Source organism: Amphiura filiformis, chromosome 15 (genome assembly GCF_039555335.1).
Source record: "Amphiura filiformis chromosome 15, Afil_fr2py, whole genome shotgun sequence".
In the NCBI taxonomy this organism is placed as follows: Eukaryota; Metazoa; Echinodermata; class Ophiuroidea; order Amphilepidida; family Amphiuridae; genus Amphiura; species Amphiura filiformis.
The window spans coordinates 10,207,760-10,231,561 of record NC_092642.1 but is presented as its reverse complement, the minus strand read 5'-3'; the positions used below and the strand labels follow the sequence as shown (position 1 = coordinate 10,231,561).

The window sequence follows — 23,802 nt, the reverse complement described above, 5'->3', positions numbered from 1 at the left end:
CCATAAGGTGCAAACAGAATTGGGGTCAAAAGGTCATTAAGGGGCATTTCCGGTATATAACCAAATACCTTCGAAATGCTCCTTCTGTGACATATTACATAGCACAATGACGTCACTTACACATGTGCATCGGCTTTACCCAGTGTCCATAACTTGCACACGGAATTGGGGTCAAAAGTCATTAAAGACCCATTCATGGATCCCAGCGAAAGTGAAAAAATTTAAAATTGTTCATAAATTGCTTAAAAGGGAAGGATAAGTTATTCAAATTCAGGGTCAGGTCAGAGGTCATACAGAGGTCAAATTTTAGAAATGCTTTTCCTGGACAACTTTAAGGGGGTACGGGCTCAAACTTGGTGACAACAAACTTAATGATCAAAGGAACATTTGAAACACTTTGCAGGGGTCAGGTCAAAGGTTAACTGGGGTCAAATCTTATAATTTCATTTTCTGGATATCTGTAAAGGGTACAGGGCTCAAACTCAGTGACAACAAATCTCATGACCATGGGGAACATTTTGCAATGGTCAGGTCAAAGGTCATGCAGAGGTCAAATTTATTTTTGAAATGCATTTTCTTGACATCTGTAAGGGGTACGGGGCTCAAACTATGTGACAACAAACTTACTGACCAGGGGAACACTTTGGAACACTGTGCAGGGATCAGGTCAAAAGGTTATCTGGGGTCAAATCTTAGAATTATATTTTCTGGACATTTGTAAGGAGTACAAGACTCAAACTCGTGACAACAAACCTCATGACCAGGGGAACATTTTTGGAACATCTTTCAGGGGTCAGATACCTCCAAAATACTAACATGCCCCAGCTAGGTTTGTGGTCTATGACCACCATTTGCCTCTAGTTATTTATTTATAATCTAAATACCCAATACGCTCAGTTTATAAATCATACCATCTCTGAACCAACACTCTAGTAACGCTTCCTTATTTTAGCGTGCGTATGTATCGGCATAGAGGGGTCGTAAGAGCACGCTAGTGTAAGCGAGCTCCTGGGTTTTTCCCAAATCTATTTTTAGAACACAAATTTCTATTTACGGATACGGGGGGCACGCCAATTTTCGCGGATGTACCAGGTCTGAATTTAGATTTGGAATTTCCCATGTACGTAATGCTCTCCAATCCCATTAACGCAATAAAGAAAAGAACGTTTTATTCTCTATTGTTTTGTATGATTTTGCAACATTAAAAAATACAAGATGGTGGAATTATAGAGACGAATTTTACGGTACATCGGCCAACAACAGACCAAGCTCGAGTTTGATCGAGTTGATTCCTGAAACGCAGTTGTACGTTGTCACGCAGCTGAACTTGAAGATCAGATCAACGTTTTTCGGAGGGAAGGTTTGTATTTTTAAAGTAACATACATGACAAGATCATGAATATGAATTCAAGTTTAAAATAATGTGAAAATGTCATGTTGTGTTTTATACGATAATACGGTGTTCATGAAGCACATGTCATATGTGTACAACAGCAAAGCTCAGTCGTGTTTTGTAACTGTGACTGTAGCAGGGCTTCAACTGGCCCTATATTTCCTATATTTTTGAACTTTTCCTATATTTCCCTATATAGTTGCAAAATGCCCTATAATTCCTATATTTATTTGATCAAAATGTACTTATATGTTTTAACATGCACTGATTTGACCAAATCATTCTTTCTGCTTTATAATATTGTGTCCCAATGAAGACAACTGAGGAACTACAGTATGTGCTCTTTTGTACTTTGGCTATTTATGAAATATTTAATTGATATGAAGCTTTGAAACACCATAACTTGGTATATAGATGGAGAAATATAATTTACTGATATTTTATTTAAAAAATCACTATGATTTTAATTGACTTCCCATCAAATCCTTATTCAGTTTGTGTGTCTTGTCAAGAATACACACAATTTGATTGGTTTCAGCTATTCATTATGACACCCCGGTGGGTTCAGTTTGTATTTGAAGGTAGGACGTATGAGCGTTCCAGGATTTGAAAATGACCCCCTATTTCACGGGGAATCAAGGACATTTGCAGCAATTTTACCCCTATTTTGCGCGAAATCAAGGACAATTTGCCCCAAATACCTCCCCTATTTTTATCATTTTGAGGACGCATTTTATTTCACCCCTTATCACGAGAAATCAAGGACATTTTTCCGAAATAGATACCCCTATTTTTACCACTTTAAGGACGCTTTTGAATTTTTCCCCTATTTTACAGGGAAATGAGGACAATTTTTTCGGAAAAAATATCCTAAAAAACTGATAGAAAAAATACAAAAAAAACCGAAAACTGTAGCGGTAAAACGAGGAGGAAAGTCCTAGAAATACACCCTATTTTTCATTTCAAGAACAATTTTGCTCCAAAACACCCTTAATTTGGACAATCGCGAACAATTTTGTCCTCGAAAATTCCGCGGACATTTCTTGAAAAGTACCCCTAATTGGAACCATCATGCGTACACATCATCAGTGAAGACTGAACCCACCGGGTATGACACGACACACAATGCGCACACCGCCACACAATGGAGGCATGCTTGTAGATCTTCAATGATTGCATGATAATGTGTTCGCATATTGTAAGTGTGCGAACTATAAGAACATGTTTCAGCAGCTTAGATGTAGGCAGATTTGGTGAGTTAGTTCATGTCCACATTGTCCATCTGTGACTTAAAAGGTGATCGTGTTGGTGAGCATCTGGTTGTGTCAGGAATAGTCATTATGGACAAACTGGGCTGCACACCTCTGAATTTAATTGTCATGGGTATCAATATTGTTTTTCTGGTGAGGATCCCATTATTGTCTGACAATATTCCAACAATTGACAGACAAGTGCTTTTTACCCCATCTCCTTTGTTGACTTGTCATAAGAGGATACGTTTCTTTGAAGAAGTCCCAAAGTTCTGTTTGCTTTTATGGTGATCTGATTTATGTGTCTGTTCCAGGTAAGGTTTGATGAGAGTTCTACTCCCAGGTAAGGGTAATAATCGTGAAGCAGACCATATTATACTTGTTGCTCTGGTTAACAACTTGCTTGTTTTTATGATTGACTCTCTTAAAAAAAGCATTTGGAGTGATTGAAACCCATTTTCCAATTGGTTTCCCAGTTGCACACTGATATGGTTTATTTCATTTTGAAGAATCCTGAAATCTTCCCAGATTTGATTTCTTGATACACAATGCAGTCATTGGCAAAATAATGATCTCTCACTCTCTATTGAAGATTGCCAGGCATATCATTTTGAAGATTGCCAGGCATATCATTTAAAGACAGCTGTGATAAAACCAAATAGTACACTGCACTTCCATTATACATTAAGGTATGATTTGAAGATACCATAGGCATAGATCCCAGGGGGGGTAAATCTTCCAATATTTTACGGGGTGAGGATGGTCCATTCAATCATCCCCCAATGTTGACGCATACTGTATCTGGGTTTCTGACCAAATTAACCTCATATTTGGCCATTTTAGCCCCAAGCGTGCCAATTTTGTGTGCGCCATACGAATATTCCACTTTTGCACCATATTTCATCATTTTAGCTTCAATATTGCAAATTTTTTTGGGCGCCCAATTTGTACCATAAACTTATTTGGTTGCCAAAAGGTACTGGATTCACTATACTTCAAGAAGTTTTTCCAACCCCATCCCCCCATGTAATTAATTGGATTAACTACCATAGCAGTAGGTGAAAACAATTTTGAATATATTATGTGCACTACAAGCAGGTTGCACTTAACTCATCACCTGTGTATGTCTGCAATCATAGATTGAATACAATACTGGTCTTTTCAAAGATACTAATCTTACAGGTGCGAGTGATCAGCATTATATGGTTCAATGCGGTACTGTGTGAGCGTACCAGTGCAGCGCGGTATATTCAAGAACTGTTTTCACCTATTGCTATGGTAGTTAATCTGATTATTACATAACTTTGCCAGCGTATATGTTGATAAAAATCCTCTCTATTCTATTTAAATATCCATCATTTGCCCTATATTTTAACTATATTTTTCCTAAAATATTCCTATATTATCCCTATATTTTTTCCCAAAATGGTCCTATATTATCCCTATATTTTTGCGAGAGTTGGGTTGAAGCCCTGTGTAGTGTGTATTATAGCACTACCATGACTATGTTTAGAATTTTTTTCTCTATTTGACAAATCCTAAATTTCCACCCATAAAAAATCAACGTATACATTTTTAAGTAAAGTTGTTTTCTTTAAACTTCCGTGGTCGTGCCTGTGCGTATCGCGTACACGAACGTAAACACAAAAGCAATAAACAATCACGCAGATTGGCTGCTCAATGCACTTGACAACAAGCCGGCTGACCCATTGGTCTTCGGCGCGGCGCGTAGTAGGCGACCTTGTCACTTCTACGCGTCGCAATTCACCAGCGTGTACCCGGACCACGGAAGTTTAAAGAAAACAACTTTAGTAGTCCGAATCCCATAATAACAAAATATATTTAAAAAAAAAAAAAGCGCAGTGATTTATAGTGCGCTACGACAGGCACAATGCCTAGACGTTGATCCACAAGTCCGAATCCCATAATAACAAAATATATTTAAAAAAAAAAAAAAAAAAAGTGCAGTGATTTATAGTGCGCTACGCACAGGCACAACGCCTAGAGCGTTGATCCACAAGCCTCGGAACACTTTACAGGTTGTCGCTGACCACTACGGCCCCACATCATTCCATAAACCATTAAAGCGACAAATCAGGGACTTTGCTGCTTCAAGAGCGCACACCCTAGACATTCCACAAATAACCATCGCAACCAGGATCAGCTCCCCGAGTTTCATACGGGTTACAACGAGACAGATTAGCAGTTAGTTCCTTGCCCAGGGGAATTTCAAGCTAACTCAATTTTTCCACGAGAACAAACTAGGCACCACCAGGGTTCGAACCCGCAACCTCTCGCACCATAGTCGAACGCCTTATCGATTTCAAGAGCTAACTTGACTGTTGTATATTATATACGGTACTCACAATACTCACTGATATAGGAGCCAGGGGGCTAGGGGTCTCTCTCTGAGATGAATATACCTATTCGTCTAAGGTCTCTCTGCCCACCAGCGTACACACCTCCAAATTAGAACCTTATTAATGGCGTAACGCACACCATCAAATGTTGCGCCCCGAAATGGCGTCATTCACAAGAAACCTACCCTTAAGTTAAAGACGTATTTGTGTAAATCATGGTGCCAAATCTGATACCCTACAATGTACAGGTAAATTAAGTAATTCTTGGCCAAGCTCGAACCCCGGGGGAGGGGTCCACTCTGAAGTACAAAGTGACAACGCGTTTGTATACAGCGCGTTAACAGTGCATAGTGCTGCGTCTCTGCTGCAGGTATGCGTGCCTTCAAAGTCGGCACAATGTGTGCGTCCGCCAGGGTCTTAGCTAGCCACCCGTCTGGCCGTCATTTTAGACGGCCAGTTTGCTCCTGGGACGGGCAAAATTATGCCTTTGACAGATGCTATTATAAATTGTATGTTTTGAGAAGCTAATTGCCCCTTTTAGTAAACAATTTGTAGAACAAGGCCATATCAGCACATATTTGAACTCTTTGAACCCCCAATGGGCTATAGATGTCTGGTAAATGTTTTAAAGGTCAAATTGGGACAGGCAATTTTATTCAAATGACGGGCAAACCTCAATTTCTAGCTAAGACTCTGGCGTCCGCGTCTGTACTTTGTACTTCAGAGTAGACTGACTGTATAGTGGCTCTGTTCTTCTTTCCAAGAATCTGCCCCGAATGCTCATCAAGTCTGTGGCAAAATTTAGATCACTGTACATTTTGAATGACGCTTTTTATTCCGTCAGGAACCCCAAAAGTCGAACAGCTATAGATATATCCTGTGATTTTTCAAAGATTCGAAAATATACCCTTTTTGCAAAAGACGTCAATGACGTCATCAAGAAAACTAGCCTACCCTTTTCAATGTTTTTTTGTGTACCTGGGCGCGTAGCCAGTCATTTGGAGAGAGACCCCCTGGGTTCTTGAGTAGCACATGAGCAGCATGCAAGTTAAAAATCGCTATTTATAAATTATACCATATTTTCCACCCAGATTTGGCAGTGACGTCAGTACTAGTGCGCATCTCATTGGGCGCAGGCGCAGCTCTACAAATCGCTAATAGTCACTCAAAGCGTCCAGTCGTGGAGCAGTGATGTAGCGAAGTTTATTTATCTTACTAAAAAAAAAAAAAAAGTTTATTTATCTTTAAGGCAACTGGTTGCGATTTGATGCCAGTGCTCAGCAATTGGGCAATATCATTATATATCATACTTAGCAGTTGCAGCATGCTATTCAAAACTCTGAAGTGATCAGATATCGGCAAGTTAAATCACAAAAATGCTATGCTCTGGGGGGGCACTTAACACAAATGACCATACGGGTATGTTCCCCCGGAAAGACCCCCCTTTTTGGTTTTCGCAGCTCCGAAAAAAAACCCCTATATTTGACCAAAATAGAGCTCCGAAAGATCCTTGATTTTGATAATTTCATCTCTAAAAGACCCCAAAATTGCTCATTCCTTGTATTTCTGGTTTTTTCAGGTGATTTTCAATCAAAAAGCCAAGAAAGACCCTTGATTTTGACTGTTCACAGCTCCAAAAGCCCCCATTTTACTTGTTCGCAGTCCGGTCTGCAGCTCCAAAAGGCCCCCTTTTACGGACGCCGTCAGCTCCCAAAGACCCACCACCTCAGAATTGCGGGAACATACCCCCCTCCTTTTGCACATGTCAAATTTTTTGGATCCCAATTTGCAAATCTTAAATGGTTTATATATTGTGTGGCGAGCAGGAGTTCCAGGACACTTTCCATTATGTAAACATTTTGTGCATAGGCAGTAGGTATACTGTTTGTTTTTTAAGAGCGTTTTAGTTAATTAATAGGTGCCTAAGAAATGTGTGACAACATTAATTGTTTGTTTATTAGCATTAACTTTACTTAAAAGGGCATTTCGTGATCTACAGCCACATCCCCCACTTTTCTCAAGAAAGTTGAGATTTTTATACCACTGGATACCTCTGGCTACATAATCTTTATATTCTTTATGTACCAAAAATTTCTTACAGATTAAATCGTTTACCAAAAATATCGCCAAATTTGAATTTCGTTCTGGTATACCAGAACAAAATTACAACAGTGGCCTATGGAGCAGTGTAATACACTAAATCATGCATAACTCGTAAACACAAAATCAGAACCAACTGAAATTTTGGGAATAAGCTTTTTTGTGGATATCTACTGAAAATGTCATAAAAAGGGAATGCTAGGATCACGAAATCCTCCTTTTAAAAGTATTAATTATACACTTTTAAAAATTTATGATAATTAACTGAAAAAAATATGGACTGATCCTAGAAAGTGAGGAGGGAGGCGGACTTGTTTTTATTTGACCTGTACAATAGTCTTACAATATTATTTTCATTTAATACTTTAATTTTCCTTTTTTCATATTGAATACAGTGACCAGTCTTCAAGAGATACAACTTAATTGTATCACACCATTCACCACTGTGATATGGCTGAGGAAGAACGATCAGATTCCCTCCAATCTATAGAACTTCCCAGTGAAATGTTAAATGTCATTATGTTGACCAATGGTAGCGGTCAGATGGACATCTCAACAGGTGATTTGACCACTATTGATGGGATCCCAGGATTTACACCACAAACCTTGAATGATCTGAACACACCTAAGCTGAATATTTTGGAACAACCTAAATCGGTAGGTTTGGTTTGTGCATATACATGTATAGTGTTATAAGTTTGTCTTTTTGCATGCCAAAAATCGAAAATTGTTTGTTTTTAAGATAACAATTTTTGACTCGCCGTAGAAGTGATGATGAAACAGTCTGGATTAACTACAACAGCAATATGTTTGAAACAATGTTTGTATTATATTGCCCTGCTCTAAAAGCAGGTTGCACTCATCACCTGTGTATGTCTGCAATCAGAGATTGAATATAACAATACCGTTCTTTTCAACGATTCTATAGAATTACGATCCAGGTCTTTATTGCTGTTCTTTGACATCTATGGACTATGGTTCAATGCAAAAGTACCTCGTGAATGGCTACTTGCCGCTACTTGCCTTAAATTGGGCTACTTTTGCCAATGTCAGGCCGTGGCAGTAATTTGATATATTTACCTTTCAATTTAGCTCCAAATTGCAATTACAACAGTGGTTTCATCAAACTGGCAATTCATTGCATCTGACTTTCTTTTATTCTTATATAGGCAACAGGAACCAGCATGAGGGGGCGTTAATGAGTTGGTCAAAAGATATTGAGTGTGTAGGATGAGGAGGCGCACACTCAACAACATCTTTTCACCAACTCATCACACCCTCTACGGCGGTTCCTGTTGCCTGTAGGAAGTCAGATTTGATAGGTTGCCAGTCTGATGAAACCACTATAGCTAAAATAATAGTTTCTCGATCGTGAGAGCTCAATAGGCACGCAATGACAATTGCGTCGGCGTACAACGCCTACCACACACGCTTTAGGTAGCGCTGCATTTCCTGTGCGTGCACAATCGATCGCGCTATTGTGTCATTCCACTAAACTTGCGACATTACGCAGTGCACGCAGTGCATTCATACTCTCATGATCGAGAAATTATTATTTTAACTATAGTGTAGTGTCTTCATTTTTTTTCTTTGAAATTGTTCAAAATGAACAAAATCCAGTTAAAATAATATGTTTGCATTGCCTCAGTATTTTGCATGATTTCATCTCTCTTACATGTTGGTGTATAAATACTCAACATATCGTTCATCCCAATCCATTTTGCATTAATTATTTCCACAACATGCAGCGTGGATTCAGGTTCCGGTATGGTTGTGAAGGACCTTCACACGGAGGATTACCCGGCGTTAACAGTCAAAAGGGATCAAGAAAACGGACATACCCATCCATTGAGGTCAGTTTAAGGACACAATTGATCAATATTTAAATGATTTTTCGTTTTGTCCTCACATGCAGCGTGGCTTTAGGTTCCGTTATGATTGCGAGAAGGGGTCACATGGTGGCTTGCCAGGGGCTAACAGCCAAAGAGGAGCAAAGAAAAGAGTTTCCTTCTATTGAGGTCAGTTTTTAATCATTTTCAAGAAAAATTTTGGTGGTTTATATTAACATGGATTAACAAGTTCTGGCACATTTCGAGAGAAACAATTGAGAAAGAAACAAAGTGCCCTTTTAATTGAGTAGCAATGAAGGATAATATTTAGTCATTATTAATTGATACGGGCAATTAATAATACTGGATAACTGGCTAGCTTATCAGTTTGGGGGACAATTTGGCCTTAAATAAATCAATTTGATTATTTATGTGTTTGTAAGGTTATTAAAATGATTAATATAAAAGATTAATAACACTTGGGTCAATATCTTGGTGTAGATTATTCATCCAGAAGATCAAATATCAATTTATAAATAAATCTAAAACTGGAAATAAAATTGCAATTTACTAGCATTACGCTATGCGTTAGGAAACACAGGACTTCTTGACGCATATTCAGGCTTTGCCATTTGAAATGTGCAGGGGAGCTTTTAATAGCTCTCCTTGAGTGCTACAGGAGAGGACTAGGAGAGCATTTTGCTGTACTGTATTATGTGGTTATTAATGCTACACCAAAGGTAGGTGAGCAATAAAAAGCTCTCCTCAGCTTTATTTGAGGGGAGTGATGGGGAGCAATCGCTCTAGCTCTCCTCAAACGGCAAAGCCTGCGTATTAAAGGTAGCATAATAGACGAAGCGCTGTTTACCAACATTGCAAGAACACTGTCACTGATCACTTCTTGACCAAAGAAGGAAGTACTTGTCCTTGATAAGGAGGAGAGGTGGTTTGAGAGAGGTGTTAGAGAAGCCATAATGGGAACAAGTGAACCAGCCTGCCATTAACAAGAAAGGGGGCCTCTGCTTTCAGCTTTCATGTGCATGGAAACCTGTACTAAAAGGTCTTCCCATCATCTTTTATGTCACCATGCTTGAAGAGTCTGGTGTTTCCACATACAACGTAGCATAGTGAGTTGCAATTTTATTTCCATTTTCTGATATTTACAAATATTTACAAGTGCCAATAACTTCCAAATAAGGCCAAAAACCCACCTTGGTGATCAGTCTTAATCCATATTTATACTTATCCCTTAGGCCTTCAAATGGAGATTCATATCATGTAGTACATTAAAAACAAACCCACAAGACTTTTCATTACACTGTCATTCATACATTGGTTCCATTAGGGACTGTTCAATATGAATTCAGGCCTTGTATGCCTGGACCCTGCATGGTCCCAAAGATTGCTTCTGGTCCTATAGTTTGTAGTGTAAAATATTGGACACACCAGGAGCCAAAACTGGGCAACCATGGGGTAAAAAAAGCCTGGGTGCCTGCTTAATATAAGCCTTAATGCTGGCGGGTAGGGGAATGAAAAATAAAATCAACAAATTTTTATGTTCCTGGCGCCTGCTCAAATTTTTTGGATTCTCCCATTGTTTTCCCAATTTTCTCCATTTAAAACTAACATTCTCCTGTCATGGTTCAAATGAAAAATTCAGATTTCCCCCTCAAGACGCCAAAAGTTTTTGGATTCCTCTTTGAAGCTGTATGACATGAATATTGAACAGTCTCTTAATATCCTTCCCTGTGTCCTCCGTTTTTCAATGCATCTCCCTCTCTCTCTCTCTTCATTCTGTCTTCTATCCATGTAGTTCTTTGTCAATTTGTATCTGCTTTTTTCTTTCTTTTTCTTTATTATTATGCCTTTCTTTTGTTGCTTAATTCTTTCTGTTACTCTTTCATTCATTCTTTTTGCTTTTCTATTTCATATTTGTTCATATCTTTAATCTTAAACAATTTAGATGTTTTTATTTTGCATATCTGTATGTAGAATTTTTTTGTAGAACTTGATACTAATGAAATGTATACTTCCAACAATCAAGAGAACAAAATATCAGTTGTCAGACATAAGTTAGTTTTGCCTTTGATAAAGATCCTGCCAGGATCCAAAGCTCAGGCCCGTAAAAACTTTACTAAACAGGCTATTTTTGTGGATACGCAGTTTTCAATAGCTTGTTTTTTAACTTTTTATATGTCGGAAATTCTCACTGCTACTGCAATTCATTGGAAGCACATTCTAAAACTATCAGGGGGGAGGGGGTAGGGTAACTTGGGGTTGCTATTGATAAGACTTTACATAAGCAGCAACTCCATTGAGGTTGTGGCAATGCCTGGGTGGCAATGTTGTATAAGCCCTTTAACGATCTCAGAAAATTGCAACTGCACATGCTCAGACATCGTCACACAGTCACGTGACAGTTCTTCGACAAGAGATAAACAGAACCAATCTCCCCCATTGACGGCAGTGTCAATGAACTGCTACTCAAAGAGAATCGCCAATGATTTTTCATGTTTAAAAGATTAGTCATTTGAAACAATCACAATCAATACTTTGCTAGTATATATGCAAGTATTGAGAAGACATCTGGACCAAAGAATGTGAAAAACACAAGTAGGTACCATTTTTTTAAAAGTGTGAAGTTCACTCCCATTGAAATATACTGCACAAGTGGCTGTGTTTATCTCCAATTATTTTCATGGATATTACCCACAATGCACTCTGTTCTGAAATTGCGTAAAGGGATTTAAAGATCATCAGTTTGTAATCAGAGAGTCACTTTAGTAAGAACTCCAAAATATGCCAACCATTCTTTTCTTGATTGTAAAATAAATAAATAATAAAGCACTGATATCAATATACCATATCTACCAACAGATTCAGAACTACAAAGGACCTGCCAGACTTGTAGTGTCATTAGTAACCAATGAGGATGTACCAAAGCCACACGCCCACAGCCTGGTGGGGAAGAACTGTTCAGGTGGACTGTGTACTGTACAGGTTGGACCCACTGACATGACAGCAACGTAAGTAATATAACATACACAATAGAGGTAGTCATTAATGTGACATCAACGCCGCCATCTTGTGGGTACAGAGTGCCTTATTGCTAAGATCACCATGTTGACGCTTGACTGAAGAGGTGCGTCACACGCTGCGACTTCCGCATAATCGGGGGCGTAATGTCTAACACAGAACAGCAGTATCCACAAGATGGCGGATCCCGCGGAAAAGGCTGACGGCCTCTATATGTAGGCATATGGATGTACTCTTGATTCTAGAAAAATGCAAAAATGTTATCTTGGTTTGCCATCTAAAACATAGCTCAATCTTAATCCTTTAGTTTGAACTGTAAGTCAAATTTTAATATTTGACCAATTTTCAGTAAAGAAAAGGTCCAAAATGCATTTATAAGATGTTTTTATATGCAGTGACAAGAAAGCTTTGTTTCAAGTTTAATGTCAGTCAATGTATTCTAAAGTTTAGAGTGAGGAGAATTTTAAGCAAGTAAACAATTTCACAAAGCAGGCTATTTTGTCAACATGTTGTTGCAACTTTCGATTTTTATTTCCTGTAGATTATGAATGTAGCACATCATGAATTATAATAAGGACATTGTCAAAATTCAATCGACCACCCTAGGAAATCTATGAATTTGCCTTTAATTAACCCCTGGACACTACTGGTCATCTAACAGCATTTCTGATTGGTTGATAATTTGAAATGCTCATTTCAATTGCCAATTATGACTAGGCTTTAAATTATTTATTTTCAAACTTGCATTTGCAGATTAGATGATCTTATTAATACCCTCCTTGATTGGTTCAAAATTGGACACCATATTCATATTGGCCAATCAGCAGGTAGTTCTCATGGGGTGAAGCCTGCTTCATAAGACTTCAGTATGGCAGGAAAAAGGTCATATATTATGTCAAGCTAGGGTACACCTCTGTAACTGTTGCATTTCAAAATAGGCATTTATACAAATATATATATATTAGCTCTTTTCAAGAAGGACTGGATAATTTTTTGGGCTGCATACTGAATAGTATTTCCTTGCAGTCTTGCACACACATGGCTCTTGGGAGATAAATGTAAGCAGTAACCATACTGCGTGCTCAAAACAAGGAAGTTATTTAAAAAAAATAAGTTCATTCAGGCATTCACAGAAATGTTTATCACATGATATGACCCACTTTCACAAACACAAATGCAATTTAGTAGCATCTAAACACAGCATTTTTGCTCATGTTCACTCTTCAAATAACTTGGTGTTTTGAGTCATTTGTTATTTTTGTCCCTCATTTTCACAATTAAGAGCTGACTATGCTGCTGGTGCTGATATAATGATACTAATAATCCATGAAAAGCATGTTATAATTAATTCAGGCCATGAATTTGTAATTTGAATATTAAATAAGTTAAATAAATTGAGCTGAATAAATTACTGAATAGGGTGCAACTTACTAGTCTCATTAATTACAAGACTGCCCTACCCAAACCATAAACTCTAACCCTAAATTCTGTAAACAAAGATTGGACTCAAGTCTAGCAAGTTGTACCATATACAGCTCTATATAAGCATGCATGGTTTACCCAGTTTGGTAATTGTACCAAATAAATAATGACAGAATAAATAAATAAATTAGTCATTTGAGGATGCTATTCAATGTAAGTACCATAGCGTAAAACTAATGCAAAGTATTATAGAGCTCATGGCTGTATAATTAAAGAACAAAATGCATATTAACTCGGAGGGAGGGCGGGTTAGTACAGTGGTCTTCTCACTCGCTTCTCATCACTGTGGGCGGGGTTCAATTCCCTGAGGTGCCACATGTGAGTTTGGTTTCCGATCCATGCCCCTTCTCACAGGTTTTTCTCTGGGTGCTCAAGTTTTCCTCCTGCATCTAAAATCTGACCTTTTCTCATATCCCTGTCCCGTCATATCCGGATGGCAACCCTTGAATTTAGTAGCCTCTGAGCACAATTGGGCTTAGCCTGGCTTCGACCAAATGTTACAAATAAATAAATAAATAAATAAATAAACTTAGTTGAACAAATGAGCACTTCAAAATATTTTTGAAGTGTGTAAACAGTTCTAGGAATGTTAGGCAAAAAAGCATTAAAATAGCTGTCACCAGTGACTGAAATGGCTCTTGGAATGACGAGTCGGGGAGAGGGGAGAGTCACTAGTTTGATTAGCAGAGATTATGGTGTTGAACATAGTATTCAAGCAAATTAGAAATATATTCAGGGGCTTCATCATGTAAAGCCTTATACACATATAGTAAAACTTTGAAAAGAATTCATTTTTGAAGGTAGCCAATGTAATCGTTCAATGAGATGAGGAGCGTCTACTTTGGGACCAACAAAGGAAAAGGGTTGAATCATATTTTATGCAACAATGACCACATAAATGAATTCAACTAATATTCGCAGTAAATATTTTATCTTACCAAATGCAGCTTTCCAAACCTTGGTATTCTTCATGTGACACGAAAAGACGTCAAAAAAGTTCTCAAAACACGCATGCTAGAACATCGTAATGTCTACAACACAATGATGGGAGGCAATTCAGGGGGCAAAGATACTGAAAAGGAAGTAGATAAGGCCGTAGCAGAGTCAGCTAAGAACATGGACCTGTCGGTAGTAAGATTGTGTTTCACTGCATACTTGCCAGATGAAGGGGGCAACTACACCAGGACTTTGATGCCTGTCATATCGGTACCTGTATATGATTGCAGTAAGTTCATATGATAAGCTTATATAGTCTGTATACCTTCATTGAATCAGTAAAGTATAATCAAATTTTGAGATTTTGTCAAAAACCGTTAATTTTGGCAGGGATGCTAGTTGGATTCCTTTACTTGCATTATTTCCTTTCTGAAATTCTCATCTTTACATTAGAGATCAAAATTACTGATTCGAAAAAAGGTATACATAAGATGAGGTGACATTTGTGTACATTTGGTGCGCTCTCTGTTGGTCTGAGATGGACAACAGCCAGGCAAAGGACTGTATCTATAGTTTGGAGAAAGTTTGTTTTTCATTAACTTTTGGTTTCAAAGCAAATAATACCAAAATTGTTGTCAAACATGATTACAGGTGCCACAAGCTACATAATATCACTAAATTAAAACAACAAATGTTTTGAAAGTTGGGTTTTGAAAAGATTTTATGTGTTTTGCCATAGATATAATGTTTATTATTTTGCCCTTTGGGAATCAATAGAGGGCGTTCTGAATGTAAACATGTGACGTCACCGTTCACCTCATCTATATAATGAAGGCTGTACAGTCTGTCCACATAGAAGTACAAACCAAATATGTGGCATTGGGGGTCGATGCTTTGCATCACACGCGAATGCGACACGACACGTAAAGAGTGTGGTGTGCTCGGCAAGTACAAATCGCGCAGCAGTTCATGTGCCAAAGAAGCATTGCACTGAAATAATTATTCTCAAACCTCCAGTTTCCGAGGTCTATTTACTTTGTATTTCTATGTGGACAGACTGTAGTTAAGTTATAAAAGTTTAGTTTGTATATGGCCGTGTGTCTTGACTTGGGACCCTGGAAAAGTGGGAGGTGTGACACTTTGACTGAAAATTTCAACTTTTCTCTTTAATTAAACTATGAAGACAGCATCATAATCCTTCAAGTTTACATTCATTTGAAAGCTAATTTATTCTGCTTGAACATGATACCAAAAGATAAGTAATCTGACATTGCTAATTAATTTTACGGACCAATAAGTTAACGAAGTGCAAAGTGGGAGGATCACAGACACGGATCTTCGGACACGGTACAATGTAATCTCTATGGGAAAAATGAATTTTTATAGGTACACACTATGATCCACTTGAAATTTTTAGTAATTTAATATTGTGTGGTTAATAGATGTATTTGAATGGACTTATTAATAGTTCTGCTGTAATATTTTATGAATTTTACTTTAATTATACAGATTAATGACACTTAACGAGCTGCTAATTAAGAGTAAAACGATGATGCGACAAAAGCTCTGACATTCAGAAATTGTGTTGGGAGTTTGAACCACTGTGATAGAAGTCAAATATCCACCCCTCATTAATGCTGTATTTTAGAAGCAAGTAATTAATAAAGAATTAAACAAATTGTTGGCCTGTAATGTTCTAAATTATTAGATTAATGACACTTAACGAGTTGTTAATTAGCAAAGGCTAAAATAATTTTGCCATCAAAAACGAGTCTGATCATTAGAAATTGTATGAACTACGGTACTTTGAAAAAACTACATTGTCCTACAGGTCAAACATTAATACTCCATCTCATTTATGCTATTATTGTTAAGGGCTGGGGTATGAGCGTTTGGACAGTATTTATTTTGGGACATCAGAGCACATCAGACATATCGAATTGCATTCTGAATACGAAGAATGTCATTCTGATATCAAATAATTTTGATTTTTGAAATTCGCAATTTAATACACATTTTATGGCAAATCATTAAAATTGATATTTTTGATATTTAACAGTACTTGAAGTAAACTTTATAAATCTGATGATTTATACTTAAAGTGTATGTAGGTGGGATGAAAAGCCCGACGATCAATTGAAAATTTTGACCTTCATTATTGAAGATATGGATTTTTTCCCAAAACACCAAAAAAAAATAGGTCTTTTGGGAAAAAAATCCATATCTTCAATATGAAAGGTCAAAATTTTCAATTGATCGTCGGCTTTTCCTCCCTGCTACATACACTTTAAGAATATATCATTAGATTTATATAATTTACTCGAGGACTGTTATATATCAAAAATTCGAAAAATATAAAATTTTTATATTTTGTCATAAAATTTGTATTATATTTTGATTTTCAAAAAATGAAAATTATTTGATATCAGAAAGACATGCTTCGTATTCAGAATGCAATTCGATAGGTCTGAGGTGCTCTCATGTTCTACAAAAAATACTGTCGAAACGCAATAAACGCTCATTTTAGATCCCTTAAGCAATTAATAATATTAAAAATAAAATGCAACATTGTTTAAAATGTAACTGATAATTTAATTATCATAATCAAAGTCCAGGAACAGAGTTGACACAGTGTCAAGAACTAAAGGTAATGGCCCATATTCCAATTACAATTGATTCTTAGTTTCCTGTTTCCCGCCCGCGTCCAAAGTAGAGAATTGCAAAATATTTAATTATTTTATTTATATTTTGGATTTTCTCTTTAAAAATAACTTTTAATGACTACCATTTGCTACTTTCTGACTGTGATCATATCATCTATAATGATGAATAAACATAGAACCTAATTGTACCATTACTTATGTATAAAATCAAACATAGTAGTAAAATAATTAAATGCATGCTCCTTGTCAAAATGGCTTGATGTAGGTTGCGACCACTTATTTTAAAATAAAGAAAATAAAAGATAATTAATAATTAATAATTAAAGTCACCTCATCCCTGATTTTCAACCATGAAACAGGAAACTAAGAATTAATTGTGAAGGGCCAAACAGTTCCAAACACTCGGAAGCTCCGCTCTGTAGCATTTGTTAAATGTGATGGATAACTGAATGTCAGAGAGCTGTCATGTTATTGTATGGCATGTTTATAAACTGATTTTCATGCTTGTAAGGTTCAGCAGAATCAGACACCAGCAAAGATCAAAAGTCTTCTACATCTAAAAGCACCAACAAAAAAGTGTCATTGAAACTGAAGAAATGGCAAACATTATTGCCAAGGATCAGTAATTGCCATTGAACCATCAAGTGATTCATATGATTACCACTTGTTTAAAAGTTGCATCAGAAGGCATTATTACAGTCAATGAGGTAGCTTTTGTTCATTCTGACTATAATCATACATTAAAAATGTCAATTGCACATCAAGCCAGGAAGCAGCAACTCCACAGCTATGGAATTTCACTCATTTATCAAGTGACTACAAGAGAAGGGTGTTTGAAAGTAGATGAAAGACCAGCCATATACCAAAGCAAAATATTGTACAATATTGTGTTGGTATTGACCTTTCACAGAGCAAGAAAAAAGCAAATTATTGTGTTCTTCAAAATGCAGACCATGAAGACATTTTGTGTTCATTATCGTGACTGCGCTTTGATTCAGCTAGGATATTAAAACAAGATGGGTAAAAACTGAGGATTAAAGCATGTTAGACAGGCTCATAGTTATGCCTTGTATTTTTGATGTTTAGAGAGCATGTGTGTATAACCAGAAAGCACTCTGGACATGATTTTCCTAAACACGTTATGCTGAAATAACAATGTGACGATTTTTACAGCAAATTTTATGAAGGTAATTTTCATCCTCATGTATCACGATTACCTTTATAGGGATACCTGTAAAACTATACATATTTAGAATGCTCTTACCTTGAATAATCCAATTCTGGCATAGATTTTACTCTAGGATGTATCTCATCAGTGGACCAAATTTTTTGAGTCATACACTTTTTATGGAAAAATCACCAATATTTGTACTTGTAACTTCTTAACCCTTGCCCCTATCAAGAAAATAATGTCATTTTTGAATTCCTTGGAGCAAAAGCTTCAAAAATATGTATACTTTTAATAGGGTGAGATGTTTAGTTCTTGCGAAGCAAACGTTTGAATCAAAAAAGGCGTAAATTTCTTGAATTTTGTTGGTGTCACGCAAAAGGTTCCCAACTTAAGACACACGGCCATATTGCAATGATGTAATTAAAATGTGGTTTAACTTTACAGAAATAATTGAGAATTCATAGATATCTTCCAATCCATTTAAAGTCCATCCCTGTGTAAGATTTTGGGGACTATGAATTTCAAATGGAATTAGCACATTAGCCAACTCTATTTGAAACTCGCCTTCCCTCTGTGTGGATTTGATTCAGGTTGAATCTTTCTCAGAGGATGTATGAAATTCAAATGGAGCTGCCTATATGTGACACGATCAAGGGAAATGAGTCGGATGTCGCTATTATTGATTTTGAGATATTGGCAAAGAAAGTGTTAAAATTCTTTTGTTTTATATTGTTTTCAGCGATTGATAAATTAACGTAACTTTACAAAGAAAAGTCATATCAACATGGGGTTTTCAGGTTCTGAAAGCTCTAAATGTCCTCTTTAGAAACATGTGTAAAACTCATTTTCGACCCGGGCCGACATGTGACTCATTCCCCTTGATCATGTCGCATATATGTGTTCATTCCATTTCCATTGCGAAAAGTTGCAGTCTTACATGTACTTCCTAGTTTTGGGATCTCTCTAATCCAAGTTTGGTCTAGAGAATGATACAGAGTGTGAACATGCTCTCTCTTACCCAGATACATGTATGCTTAAGAGAGATCACATCAACAGTATTAAGATCATTACTCTGAAAATCACATGTAATTGGTATTTGGGCACAGATGTTTTAGCGATCCATTTTGTTTATCAAATTATACCAATACAGAAGCACCAAATGCAGCCACTCTGAAGATCTGCAGGATGGACAAAAGTTCTGGCTGTGCATCAGGAGGTGATGAAGTCTACCTTTTATGTGACAAAGTGCAGAAAGAAGACATACAGGTGCGGTTCTTTGAGATGAATAGTGAAGGCAATCTCACCTGGGAGGCGTATGCTGATTTTGGCCCCACTGATGTACACAGACAGGTAAGGATGAGTGTATATTTGAGGGAAGATACTGACTGCAATAATAAATTTAGTCAATGGGTGAGGCCTATGTTGGAGGACACTCTTGATTAGTTTTAAGATGTCAAAGGGAGAAGTATATGTAGATCAATTCTAAAATCTGCACAAAAAGTAACACAGCTGTTATAAATACACCTACATGTGTATAGCTTCAGAACTAATAAATGTTTCCACAATATTTCTGCATAGAAAGAAGGATGATTTATTTACGGGCATTTTGATACCCCATTTGTCAAATGTTGTTCAATATTAACAATGTGCCTTTGAAGAAAATTACCCGAATTTAAAAGTTGCAGTTTACAACGATAAATGGTTATTATGCAAGTATTGTGGCACGTAAAACCCTCCATTATCTTCGCGCTGAAATTTAAATCATTACAAATAGCTGCAACTTTTAAATTCAGGTATTTCGCTTTACAAATACTGCTGTGTTGTTAATATTGAACAAAATTGGACAAATGGGGTATCAAAATGTGCATGAATAAATCATCCTTATGTTGAAATATTGTGAACACAATGATTAATTGTGACGCTATAGGCGTATTTATAACAGCTGCGTTACTTTTTGTGCAGTCTTTACAACCATTCATACCTAATGCATGGTTGGATTTGTCTATGAAAAAGGACATAAAACCCTGCATACGCTTCACATCGCACTTGTACTGCAAGAGGATTTTGCAAAACATTTTAATTGCCCAATTTTTTTTCACTCCCCAGCTGGCCAGACCCACCCCTAATGATAAATCACATTGGGTATTAAATGCAACTTATATCAAAATGTTATTTTATGATATTATTATGGAACCTGTGTCACACTTATCACACCCTGGTTTACAACTATATCAATAGGAGATCAGCAGGGGATAATTTTATTTCCCTTTTCGAACAGAAACTGGAGTATTTTAATATATAATATGTGCTTATTGTATTATGATTATGGGGAATTCCCTCGGGAGGACAAGCTTAAATGGGGATATATGTGATGCGATCAAGCACAATCAGTCAGAACTCTTAAATATTGATTTTGAGATATAGCCATACAAAGGAAATATTTCCTTTTGTTTTGGAAACTCTTTGATTGCTCATATCTTTGGAACTGTTTGTTCAATTTTAATGGGGTTTTCTGCAAAATCCAGATTTGTAAATGCTTTTTAGTATCCTATAAGAAACTGAAAATTTAATATTTCCAAGTTCCGACTGATTTTGCTTGATCGCATCATATATATATTAATCGCATTGCAATGCAATGTAATTTTGTATTATGTATCATGCCCACTCCTTGCCCAGGGCTGGCCTGATGGAAAACTAACCATGTAGTGCAAACTATGGTCTGAATTCACTTTAGTTCACAACATGCACAAATACACTTGTCTCGATCTCAGCTTTGTGGAAATCCTCGCTCTAGCATTAAGGCAAAAATTCACCGAATTTGCTTGAATTATAACCAAATCAACATAATAACATATTTCTTTTTAAAACTATATTGCACAATATGTACCTCTTCTATTTTATATTTCAGTATGCCATTGTGTTCAAAACACCACCATATCATAATCCCAATATTGACAAGCAGAAGTATGTCCAGGTTCAGCTGAAGAGGCGGACAGATGGTGATACCAGTGACCCCAAACCATTCACATATTACCCCAAGGAACATGGTAAGATTTGGATTTGTTTGCCTAATATAATTGTTTGTGTACCAAAAGACAAGAAAGGTATTTTTCTAGCTTGATGTATAGCAGTGCTCGACTCGCAACATTTTTTGTGTAGCAAAAACTGCTATACAATATTCATTTTGCACAGCCCAAGTTTTGCATAGCACAAAGCGTCATCATCCCTATATCTTTGTGCCAAAAATTGCTGTGAATCCACTCGTTCTTTAAAAGCTACGCATGGCGATTTTGTTCGAGATAGGCCGAGCGACTCAGGCTAAGCATATCACTTACACGATATGAGATACTGCAGCGTTTCCATTCATACACGTTTATACGATCTGCGCATGCTCAGTACCCCATATGGCGTTAATTGCCATTACAAGAAAATTTGATTTGTTGTCAGGTAAAATGCAGGTTTTGTTATCAATACACTAACTGGAAATTCAATACACTCAGCTGTGATTGCTGTTTTCTTTAAATACATATATTTAACTGCATTTTCACCGAAATGTTTTTAAATTGTACGATAATAATGTGATTTACTCAATCAGATAGGACTCCTTTTCTTGCGTTCGGAAAGGTGAGTTATCTTATTGGTGAAATACCAATCGCCTGTCGCTCACCAGCAGAGTATTAGGACGTGATTCATTTCAGGGAAAAAAGAATTATTTAGAGGCTGTCGAGTGTCGACACTGTAGCATTCATGGCCCATCTATGCACGTAAACATAAACATATTCAAAGATGAATGAACCGGTGCTAGAATACGTCATGAAACCTTACTCCAGGAATTGTTTATTTATAGTTTTGTTACAATTAAACCAAATAGTGCTTTGAGATAAAGAGTAGAGAAATGACATGCCAGTTATAAGATAATGCACAGCTTTTTTGCATGGTATCACAAATACCTTGAATTGAACTTTTAAAGAATATTATTCTCATCCTCGGAGGCTTTGAATTATAGATAACATTAATTTATTTTTTTACAGATCGTGAGTTCATCCAAAGAAAGAGAAAGAAGCCATTGCCACACTTCCAAGATCATTTTGGTAGTGGACGTGGTTTTGGCACTAACAGTGGAGCGGGAAGTAGTAGTGGTTTCCGTGGCAACACTAGTGGTAGTCAACGTACGGCTTACATTTCCTTGTTTCATAGAATTGAATAGGATGTGCATATTTCATCATAAAATAGTGAATTGTATTCAAATATTATTTCAGAAATTGGCTTTTTTTTTATCTCACTTTAAAATATTTTAAAAGCGCTCGAGTAAACATTGAAAGTACTTGTTTCCAATCAGAATGTGTGTTTGCTCAGAGTCTAGTATGTATTTATAACACTAGGATCAATAAATGTAGCAAGAGAATATAGACTAATTTAGTGCATGCAATGTGGCAGAATCAGATTCAAGACAAACAAAATTTATATGTGCACAAATGGGGAAATTGTAGGTTTTTTCTTTGAATTTCAAAAATAGCAGAATATCAGATCAGCGATATGCATGCCATGAAGTACAAAGTAGGCTTGTTATGTTTAGAAGAATTAGTGTAATGGCTGGACGTATTTCCCATTTGGAGAAGATCAGTCAATTTCTTGTCTCAAAAATGTTTCCTCCCCTAGATATTAAAAGTGTTGTCTTTCCAAACAAACCAGCAACACCAAGTAGTTGGGAATGTACGACAGTCTACATCCCATCTGGGATTTTTTTTTGCTAAGGGTGCCTATTTTTTTTTTTGCTAAGGGTGCCTAAGGGTAGGGGGGTGATCTCTGAACCACTTTGTGAGGTATTTTTTCAAAACTTGTGGAAATAGTTGTAGTGGCATTGTGTTAGCGGGAAAATGCCTTTTGATTAATCCGATTCGGTTATTTTACCCCCTGGACATGGGGTCTGAAGATATCGAGCTTTTTTGCATGTTTCAGCATAGGCCATATATGGCCAATTACAACAAGGTAAACCATATTATTTCATTGTTATTTTTGTAACATTACTTGTCATTAAATTTTTTACAAAATGGTATCAATGTATATCGGAAAGTATTTTCATTCTTTTGATATCAAAAACAGAAAGATCCAACGTTCCCACTTGACATCACAATGACGTCATAATATAGATGTTATATTTGTGGGTTGCACCAATACGCATAAACGCATGGAAAGTGGTTTGCAATGCTTTTTTTGCACCACACGGAAAAAAGGGTGGTGCAATATTTATGTGTACCCCAGGGTCAATTGTGTGGGTTGGGGTGTGTGTGGGGGGGGGGCAATGAATTTTTTGGCAGGCCAAAACAAAAGGGAACATTTTTGGCAGGTTGAATGGGGGACAAGCAATTTTGGCAGGTCTAAGAAAGAGGTTGGAGCGGCAACCGATTTTGGTACAGATAATTTGGGCACCGTTTCTATATTATGTTCTCATGGTTCTAAAAGGTGTAGGAAAAATGTTCAAATATGCAAAAATTTCCTGCTCAATACAATCTAAGGTTTTAAACTTGGGTTCCCCAAAATCATGCATGTGTAGAAGGGGGGGGGGGGCAAAGATTTTTTTG

General features: G+C 36.8%; 1 protein-coding gene across 2 annotated transcripts in view; it reads left to right on the top strand.

Moving 5' to 3' along the window:
* The first annotated feature begins 1,055 nt into the window (after window positions 1-1,055).
* Window positions 1,056-23,802, top strand: part of LOC140171229 (nuclear factor NF-kappa-B p105 subunit-like) — an 85,701-nt gene continuing 62,954 nt past the window's right edge. For both annotated transcript variants that reach the window (XM_072194449.1, XM_072194448.1), the window contains exons 1-8: window positions 1,056-1,360; window positions 7,499-7,760; window positions 8,852-8,956; window positions 11,810-11,958; window positions 14,398-14,675; window positions 19,371-19,570; window positions 21,129-21,267; window positions 22,252-22,389. In XM_072194449.1, the coding sequence (XP_072050550.1) occupies window positions 7,554-7,760; window positions 8,852-8,956; window positions 11,810-11,958; window positions 14,398-14,675; window positions 19,371-19,570; window positions 21,129-21,267; window positions 22,252-22,389 (1,216 nt within the window). In that variant the 5' untranslated portion in view covers window positions 1,056-1,360; window positions 7,499-7,553. The remainder of the gene's footprint in view (window positions 1,361-7,498; window positions 7,761-8,851; window positions 8,957-11,809; window positions 11,959-14,397; window positions 14,676-19,370; window positions 19,571-21,128; window positions 21,268-22,251; window positions 22,390-23,802) is intronic.